This window comes from Salarias fasciatus, chromosome 12 (genome assembly GCF_902148845.1).
Source record: "Salarias fasciatus chromosome 12, fSalaFa1.1, whole genome shotgun sequence".
Taxonomy (NCBI): domain Eukaryota; kingdom Metazoa; phylum Chordata; class Actinopteri; order Blenniiformes; family Blenniidae; genus Salarias; species Salarias fasciatus.
The window spans coordinates 7,435,825-7,446,265 of record NC_043756.1 but is presented as its reverse complement, the minus strand read 5'-3'; the positions used below and the strand labels follow the sequence as shown (position 1 = coordinate 7,446,265).

Below are 10,441 nucleotides of genomic sequence, written 5' to 3'. Positions count from 1 at the left end.
GAAACCATTGTAAGTATTTTACTACTCAAGTTTGTGCCAGCAACAGCATTATCCTAACCCTAACATTGAAGACATACTCCATAAATAAATGATGAATTGAATATCAGTGGTTCCATTGTTTGCATTTGGTTCCTGGTTCGACAGGCAGAGCAGCAGTGCAGCACAGATGGGATACAGTAACAGAGGAAAGGAAACAAGTGGAGGAGAAAGTGGTGAAGAATCAGACAGCAGGTCACAGGATCGAGTGTCCAGCTCCCCCGCGGCCCTGCAAATTCACCTCCAGTCACTCCACCTCAACACAAAGTCCACTCCTGTTCGAAAACATGCCAACAAGCGCAGTGTTTTTCTGCACCCTCACTGTAGAGGCTTGAATAATAAGAGAAAATAAAACCTTGAAGGTGTATAAACACAAACTATCTTTCCAAAGCGTTGTTTTGTGTAAAGCTTGTTGGCAATTACTAGAGGTGACTCATACATTTTTAGCACATATTAAGTATTTGTAATTTTGCACTGCCACTGTGGGAGGTTCTGACAATGTGTATCACCACATCTTTTTTTCCTTGCAGGTTAAAAATGTTCTGAATAAACTTTCTGGGGACACACAGAAGGATGCCTGATGTTTTACAGCTTTTAAAAGAGGGTGTTGATGGCTGCTTCATATTATGTTTCCAGACATTTGATCTGTCTCTCAGAAGAACCTGAGGGAGTCTGAATAGGTGGCCTTCACAGCAGATTAACCACGTGGTTTTAGGTAAATAGGCGGCTGGTACAACCTTGAAAATGACAGAACGTCATGGAGACAGATGTTCGTGTCATTGTTTGTACGTTCTCCTACAAGGGAGGGGAGGGGGAGTGTTTCCATAGCAACACAAGTGCAGGATTTACGGATTCCTGCTTGGCTTTTATATCTGTCTCTCCAGTGTGTCATACACCAATTGTAAAACCACAAATACACTGTGATTTATTTAAGATGAGTTAGTTCACTTTTACTTCACACACCTGAAGGCTTGTATTAAGGAGATTATTTTAAACGCTGTGAGCTTAGCGATGTAAAATGAGTCTATCAGAGAAAATGTCTGTGAATGCCTGGTTAGAGTTAATCAGTTTCTACAGATTCACATCTCATCAAACTGCTTAAATGAACACCTGATGTGTCATTTCATTCACCTCATCGACAACGTGTGACCTGAGAGTTAATCCCTTACTTTGCTTAACTCTATGCTTGTGGCTAAGCTTGTGTGGAATTCATTTACACATCTTTCACGATAAGTGGAAATGATTTCAGTAACTTCACCAAATAATTTTATGGTAACCAGTGTTGTTCGAGTCAGAAATTAGGAAGAACTGTGTTTGTCAGTCGAATGACTGATTTACTCTTTATTTCAGAGTTAATCTCATTTCAGTTCGGACACAACATGCTGCTCAATTTGATGATGGTCTGCATAAGTAAACTCATAATAAGCAATTGATAACAACCAGGGTTGAGCAAGTTACTTATTAAAAAAGTAAGTAGTTAAAATTAGTTACTTCTTCAAAAAAGTTAGTAACGAACTTACAGTATTTAAGTAATAAGTAAGTAATTACTAGGCAAAAATGTGCTTAAATATGACAAAGAATATGGATACAGAATATATAATTACTCGGGGTGTAACGAAATGGTCAACTCACAAAACGATACGAAATACGAAACAGGACTCAAGATACAAAATAAAGATTACAGAAAATCCCCAACAGTAGCAAGTTAAACAAAAATTTAATTTCTTTATTTTATCCTTTATGCGGACATACAAAAAAATAATGCTGCATTAAGACAAATAAATTCTTTCTGAAAAAAGTACAAAATCAGTGCAAATACGAACATAAAATCTCAATAAAAAAGTGTTTTGTTGCTGTAATAAACAGGATAACTACAGCATAACTATATTCTTGATACCTGTCTTCAGTTCAAAACCAAATGCTTTTTAAAAAAGCAAAAAAATGTAGTGTTTATCATGGTAGTTGTACTCCCCGCTGTAGCGGCATATTTAGCACAAGGTTCTTGTTTTTTCCACAATCTTCTCACCTCTCGTCGTTTACGTGGGAAGCCAAAATAAGTCCACACAGCCGAAGGCGCGACAGCTAATTCAACTTCGTTTTTCTCCAATTTGAAGCAAGTGTTTTGCTACGGTAGACGAGGAGGGTCAGAAATCATCAGTCTCAGTGGTGTGCGGCGTCCTTTCGCGTTTTTTATTTCGTGCGTCTTTGAATTTTATTTCGTCGTTTTTTATTTCCTAATGATTACTGAAATAAATGGACACTTGACAGAATAAATTCCTCAATTTGACCTAGATATGCAAATTAGATGTGATGTCATTTAGAACTGACCTGACTGACTAAGGAATTGCAACAATGTATCAGTTTAAATGACGTCATTGTCTAATTTGACCTCGATATGCAAATGAGCATTAAAATGATACATTGTTGCAATTCCTTTCTAAACCGACTTTCCTGAACTTTTTTTTTTTTGGGGGGGGGGGGGGGGGGGGGGCACAGGTGAGCATCATTCTCATTTCATTGTTCATTTCAAAACTAACAATGATAACTTAAAAATTCCTACCTTCATACCATGCCAAAATTCAACAAATTACCTGTAGTTTGATCCAGTTTAATCTGTCTCAATTTCTGAGATCTTCTCTGCAGCAATATTTCTCATCAGACTGATGTTGGCACAAACCTGATGATTTAAACTCAAGATACACAAATGTATCCATTATGTAATTTTTAATATAGCGCTTCATTTTACAGCTGCTATTTTCATAGGTCTCTTTCGTAAAAGTGAATCTCCATGGGACTTCCTGATTAAATAAAAGTGAATAATGAGCAGTGCAGGCTCTGCAGATACACGTTTTTTTTGTTTTGTCTTTTCAAAAATAAGAGGATTATTTGAGATCTCATCATCCCTGCACTCTTGCCTTGCCAAGGCTTGGACTGAAAGTATATGCACAATATATTATGATGGTTTGTGTCAGATGTGAATGATACTTGCAGTGATATGCAGACACTCCACAATTCAGATTCTTTTTTGTAAATGCTGCTTCAAAACATTTTATTTTTTTAAGTCTTTTTCATCTTACACAAACATACACTCTAACTGAAAGATATGAGACATTAATGTGCAAGTACCGAGTACAATACTATTCAGAAATAAGAAAAAAAAAGTGCATTAAAAAAAAACAGAAAAGGTGAGAGATAGAGATCAGCTTAAAAAAGCACCACAGAAGAAATATCTGTGACTGGCTGCAACATTAAAAGCTTAACTGTGACACACAATTACCAGACGATTGTATGCAAACTGTGCAAAGTTGTATAAAAAAAAATCTCTTGAACTTAAATCCTTCTCGAAACTGTGCTAAAATACCTTCTGCTGTACATTCTCTTCCACATTTGGTTTCATAATTCAAAAGCATGAAGTCCTGTGTGAGAGGTTTTCTTTAACAGACAAATATATAGCGCGACTAAACTATTTGAAACAAAAAGCTTCAGCTTCTGAGAACAGTCTGCATTCATTACAACACATTTAAGGCCATTGGTTTTTTTTTATGTAACACATGCAAACATAACCTGAAGAGGATATAAATAGAATAGACATCATTTTTATTTACTATAATATATATTTAAAAAAAAAAAGTCTAATTTCAACATTGACACAAGTGCAGACAGTGGGAATGTTATTTGTCCGGTTTGAGAGTGTTCTCACACGAGGCTGTCGCTAATCTAGGTCAAGCTGCAAACTGGCGATAGGGACTGTTGCAAATCTGGTGGGATTAGAGAGACCTCAGAGATACAAAACAGACCACAGTGGAATTTAATGACCAATGTCTGCCTGCATGTGCCGTCTGTGTGTGAAGACTCCCATACTGGATTTGTGCTGGCCGAGACAGTACATCAATTTGTCTAACTGATTTCTCAGGTTATATCAGTACTAAGGAAACTGATCATATGCAATAGTAAATGTGCTTTGATATAAAATCTGGTGCCAGTGTGGAGGAAAAGGAAAGTGCTGCTTTCTAAAGCATCGTGGGAAAAATATTGTGCTCAAATGCAAGAAAGGAGCAGGGTCATGGGATGAGATTTAAGAGATTAAGGGAGAAGTCAAATGTTCATCAAATGAAAATGTCAACACAAATTACTGATAGAGACTAATACATGTCCATGCAAAACATCAAAAACAGATAAGCATGTCAAGCAAAAATAAGAGACAAAAACAGAAAAGATTAAGCTAATAAGACCTGTATAGAATAGATCTATGATTTATAATAATAGAAAAATAAATACATACTGTATCTTATACTATATGATTAAATCATTTAAAGAGTCAGCAAATGAACACCCAAAGGAGAAGATGGAGTAAATGGAGCAGAATGACTAAAGCCTGTTTCTTTCTTCTGTGGCTTTGGGCAGCAAATTCTGAGAAAAGGCAAAAAATGTAAACTCACACTTTGTGCATTTTACTTCTTAACCTAAGATGTATGAATGATGACTGCTTACTCTACGCATCATTACATTAAAAAAAATACATGATGTGGGCTGTCATTAATTTAGACAAAAAACAAACAAAAACATTTTTAAAAGACTCAAAAAAAAGTCTCATCTTGATTTTTTCTACTCCATGACTGTATCTTAAAAAAAAAAAAAAAAAAAAAAAAATCCTGCATTGTTTGTGACTAAGAAAGCACCATATCCAACCTACATCTGTGTGGAATCAGACAAACTGGAAAAGTTGCAAGAAAAGAGCAGGTTCCAAGGAATAAAACACGGGTTTGATCCTAAAAAAGATTCACAGAACTGTAATAAAGCTCTCTATTGTACACAAGTATTACAAGATATACAAATAAGTTTCACAATAAGACAGAGAGAGTGTATCCCATCCTGTGGTGTGCATACATTTGCAGAGCAACGAGTACAGACTGTCACGCGCTGAGAGGAGTGAAATACAAAGGATACACTAATAATAGTACAGCATATGAGTTGGAGACAACAGACAAAAACAGGCAGTTGTAACGATGGATCCAGTAACACATCATCTCTTCCCTGCACTCTCCTCGGCTGTGGAGGCAGCCGAGGCGTTGATGTGGTGCGCTGAGGCGTCTACCTGACCATCTGGCTGGACGGACTGCACCGTCTCCACCAGGCTGCCGCTGGGTAGCACCACGTACCGGGCGGCCATGTCTTTGGGCTGCAGTTCTCGTATTCCCTCCTTACTGTGCCAGATCCCGTAGCCAAAATACACAAAGAGACCTGGGAAAGAGACACCATGCAGCACTTTTGACCAGAGAAATTATCTGAATTTCAATAGCAATGTGCATAGGAAGCAAAAAAGTGGGTTTAAAATGGTTTTGTGTTGAGCACAAAACGTATTTGTGCAGAATAATAATATTCATACTCCATAATAGCAGTGCTTCAAGATGAAATCTTACGTTTTTAATACCATTTTGAATGTAACATTTGTTATTCACTACTTGCTGGGAATTTCAAAACTTCTACATGAACAAACCAGCACTGACACTGTTCTTGTGTTGCCAAACAATTTTCCAAAGGCATTATGCCGAAAGCTTGACTCTCTTGCTCATAAAATCTTGCACTATCCTCTCTGTGTTTTAGTGCTACATCAATGCATACTTTTGCACTTGACTAGAGTTAATGCAGAATTTCCATTCTTTTCCTTCTAATTAAATTATGGAGGTCAGTGTCCAGCCCTCTTTCTCCAGAGAGTGTGAGCTTAGCCAGAGGCTCTGTCAAGCGTGATACTCTTCGAGTGTGCATCTTGTTAACTTGCAACAGTCTGACAGGGGCGTTTAAATGGTTTACTGATCCAGAGAGGCCTTAGGCTAATTCAGATAATCATGTTTTCACCAGGCATCCCACCCTTGCTGACAGCATCAACGCCAATTAACCACCAAGTACATCCCAAGAGGACCGATGACAAACACAATATTAAAACTATATGATGCATATGCAAGTATTAATGAGTTATTTTAAGTGTTTGTAAGGAAAGAAGGTTTTGTGATCAATAACTGTAAATCTATTTAGTCACTTTCTGTTTGGACCGAAAATGCATTTATTCAGCAGGAATTTAATTGCGAAATAGTAAATCCGTTGTCTTCTTACCTATGGCAATCCATACAGTGAATCGAATCCAGGTGAGGAGGCTGAGCTTCAGCATGAGGAATACATTAATGAGGATACTGATACCTGGAGTCAAAGGGACCAGAGGAACCTACACAAAAATAACACTACAGTCACTTTGGAGTCATGGTCAGAGTATTTGTCATGACAAATACAACTTTCATCATTTATTGAATGTATTTAATCAATATTATTGATGATGATTGAATTGAATGTAGCTTACCTGAAACGTTATGTTGTTTTTTTGGGGCTCATGAACCCATATAAGTGCCAGGCTGATAACGAAAGCTAAGCTGAAAATCACGATCAGCATGGTGAAGCTCCACAGAGGCAGCTGCAGCTGCTTGCTTCCAAACTCCAACACTGCGCAGAGGGACACCGAGCTCACGATCAGCGTCATCACGCTGAAGGCCACCACCTCGCCTGGCTCACAATCCCCCAGCACTCTGTCCAGGTACGGTTCCCAGAAGGCCTTCAGCTGCCCCACTCCACGCTGCTCTTTCTGCTTCTGCCTCTCCACCAACTGCAGTTTGTCGGAGAAAGACTCGTACTGCTTCATCTCCTCAGTGTCCTCATTGATGGTGCGGGACTCTGAAGGAATCGGGGAAGGCTCAGCGTTGGGGTTGGGGGATGTGGTGGCGGTTCCCTTGGAGCTGGTTTTTTCAGGCTGGAAGCGCAGCACAATAACGCTCGCTGCAACAAATGTGTAGGCGAGAAGAGTGCCGATGGATAAAAACTGAACCAAGGCTTCCAGGTCAAAAATTAGAGCCATGGTAGCCATTAGAATCCCAAAGACCAAAATAGCATTGACAGGAACTTTGGTGATGGGATTGACTCTTGAGAAGATGGAGAAGAACAAACCGTCCTCGGCCATCGCATACACAATACGAGGCAGAGAGAAGAGATTTGCGAGTAGCACAGTGTTCATGGCTGGAAATGAAAGAAACAAAGACAATCAGGCGATGAGAAATAAATACATTTGCTTAAAATTCTGCTCTAACATCCAAATAAATTGTACTTTTGACACTCACCACAAATGGAGCCTACAGCTACGATGATCCCAGCCCAACTGTAGCCACGGCGGAAAAAAGCATCTGCCAGGGCTGAATTGGGGTCTAGTGTACGCCAGGGCACAAGTAACGTGAGCACCGTGGACACCAGGATGTAGGCCGTTGTTGCCAGTCCAAGGGAGATGGCGGTGGCCAAGGGAACGGCCTTCTGAGGATTCTTCGCCTCCTCACTTGAGGACGCAATTACATCAAAGCCTACAAATGCGTAGAAGCACGTGGCTGAGCCTGCAAGTATTCCTGACATCCCATAGGGTGCAAAGCCCCCCTGTTCCTGGCTCCAGTTGGCCGGCTCAGCCAGCATAAAACCAAACACCAAGATGAAAATAATGACACCCATACTGATGGTGGAGAAGATGTGGTTTAGGTACGAGGACACTTGAACACCGAAGGAGATGAAGAACGAGGCAACTACTAGAACTCCTGCGGCAAGAAGGTCGGGGTAGTGTGCGAGGAAGGGCACGTTCCACTGCATGATGTGGGTCTCTGTGAAGTTCTGGATGGCGTGGTTGAAAATGGAGTCTAGATAGCCACTCCAGGCACGAGCCACAGCAGCACCGCCGATCATGTTCTCCAGAATCACATTCCAGCCAATGAGAAAGGCCCAAATCTCCCCCACTGACACGTAGGTAAACATGTAGGCGGATCCTGTTTTGGGAATGCGTGCTCCAAACTCTGCGTAACAGAAGGCGGCCAGCAAAGATGCGAAACCGGCGAAAAGGAACGATATGATGACAGCCGGCCCCGCCGTGTCTTTCGCCACTGTTCCAGTCAAGACGTACAGTCCGGAGCCCACCATGCCACCAACACCCAGCAGAGTCAGGTCCAGCGTGGAGAGGCAGCGCTTCAGTGACGTCGCCATCATGTCTTCTTCTAACGTCTTCAGTCGGTTCAGTCTCTGACAAAGGCGCACGGCAGGCGCACAGCCTCTCGGACAAGTTGCCATAGCTACAGAGTTAGATGGGCCAGCTGGGCAGATCAGTGGCGTATCAGTCAAACTGGTTCCATGATCCGTATGAAGATGACCTGCAAGACACAGCACATTAAGTACAAATGTAGACATCAGAACTGGAAGAACTACATGATAAGGAGACTGTATGTAAACATCTTCACACTTAGCAGACATACGGTACACTCAAGGCCTATATGGGAAGTATTATACTTACACATTACATCAAAGCTTAGCCTTTATATTCATCCACAATATTTTTTTTATTTCCACAAAATAAGACTATAATACAGAGTTACAAGAAATACAATCTAACTCTGCAGGAGAGGAAAGAAGCACAGAAGGCTTTTATAAAATCCTCCCCGTCAATAAGTGGTACAGTGCTGGCAATGAAAACAACAAAGAAATGAAAAAAACAAAAAACAAAACAAGAAACAAGTCACCTAAGCCAAACAACTCAGAATCAATGGGATGTTATCTCCTACATTTTTGACACGGGATTATTAAATAATTTAGTCGAAAATAGGACAGCAGTTCAGAGGCCTGGAAGTTTTGACAAAGTGATAAATGAAAGCCTTTTGGGTTCCTTGTTGGGTGAAAGAATGCCCAATGATAACAGGACAAAGTTGCAAAATGTATCAAGAAGATTTTTTCTGTTATTGATAAATGTATAAATAAATATGCGTACGTAGAATATCATTAGATGAAATGGTAAAAAATGTAAACTTTCTCAACAGAGGTGCAGTGTTTTTTTGACTTCTGGAATATCAAATAATTCTAAAAGAACATTTTTTGTATGAGGAGTCAAGAAGGCTGTGAGGCAGTCTAGACAATATTACAGTATGTGAGGCATGGATGGATCAAACTGTGGCACGTGGCATTAGATTCTGTAGTGTCATTCTACTAAATGAGATCCCCATCAGATAATACCAGAGGATTTCATTGCTTTGTTGCACACATACTCGATGTGGTTTCCTCATGACAATTACAACTAAAGCACAGACATTTTTTTTTGCTCAAGAAAGCTGTTTAATTTCAACATCACTGATTAGTAATGTCGGGCCACTTTTAGAAAATGAGATCAAAAACAGTTGACTGCAAAACTACAATGAGCATTTTCATAATATAGTTTTTCAGTTGAGAATATCTAACAGTGTGGCATATGATTATATTTATGACTTAAAAGTAAAATTTCTTGATGCATTATTACGCACACTAGTTATGTTTTATGTTTAAAACCATAAAACCACGAGCCTTCCACAGCCAGTCCGCCTCATCCGTAACTCAAACGCGTAAAATTACAACAAAAGCGACAAAAGCTGATTTCTGGTATTTTTCCTCCGGAATATGCCAGCAGACTTCATCCTCCCGGCCCGGGCGGTGCAACATCCGATTCCTGGCCTCGATCGGCATATGGCGACAACAGGATGCCTCCATTAACATTACGTAACGCTTTATTCCCCTCTAGAAATAAGAGCGGCGCAATAAAGTACAACAGCCGTGTAGCTTGAGTGTTGAAACGTCGCACAAGAACAGACGTCCAGAGAAGGGAAAAGGCGTTGTTTTTAAATGCCGAATTAATAATTTAAAACAAAATGGAAACGAAGATCGTGAGTGCATCACGCTGAGCTGGAAACACTGCGCTCATCCGCACTTTTTTCTTTTTTTTTTTAAATCGGAGTAAGGTGAGTCTGTTGGATCGTTGCGGTTAAAGGCAGATGAAATCAGCAGAATAGACGTGTTTACCGTAGACGTTCACGGGCTGTCGGCGGCGCTGCAGCGGGTCCGGGGCCGGGAGAAGTTACCGGACTGCATCGTCTGCGCGCGGCGGTGATGGAGCAGAAGGTGCGCTGGAGGAGAAAACCAACACGCGCTGCCTGCTGGACGGCTTCTTAAAGGCGCAGCCGACCCCCCCGCCGCGCCCCACCCTTCTCCAGCTGGGTGATCCGGAGGAGTCCCACTGGGAGGCTCACTGCAGGGGGTCCACGAGCCTCCCTCTACAGCCAGGGTATCGAAAAATGGAAGAGTTACAATGGAAATATACGTATATTTTCTTTAGAATGTATACCAATGAGGAATAAGTGCAGATTCATTAAACTCAAACATTGCAAAAGCTGTTTTACTGTTTAATTATTCATCATTCATCCATCTTTCATGATGCTTTATTCAACTTAGGCCCCCACCTGAAATGAGAAAGACAGACTATATCCTGACCTAACAGGGAGACGGGCATTCACACACACACACTCACATCAGAAAT

The 10,441-nt window shown here is 40.6% G+C and overlaps 1 protein-coding gene across 1 annotated transcript; it reads right to left on the bottom strand.

Moving 5' to 3' along the window:
• Window positions 1–4,678: 4,678 nt before the first annotated feature.
• slc7a4 (solute carrier family 7 member 4) lies at window positions 4,679–10,089 on the bottom strand. Its single transcript, XM_030104203.1, has 5 exons — window positions 9,928–10,089; window positions 7,197–8,258; window positions 6,389–7,095; window positions 6,148–6,256; window positions 4,679–5,277 (listed from the first exon to the last, which is right to left on the bottom strand). Exons 2-5 carry the CDS (start codon window positions 8,176–8,178, stop codon window positions 5,060–5,062), a joined length of 2,016 nt encoding a protein of 671 aa, XP_029960063.1. The 5' UTR covers window positions 8,179–8,258; window positions 9,928–10,089; the 3' UTR covers window positions 4,679–5,059.
• Window positions 10,090–10,441: the final 352 nt, after the last annotated feature.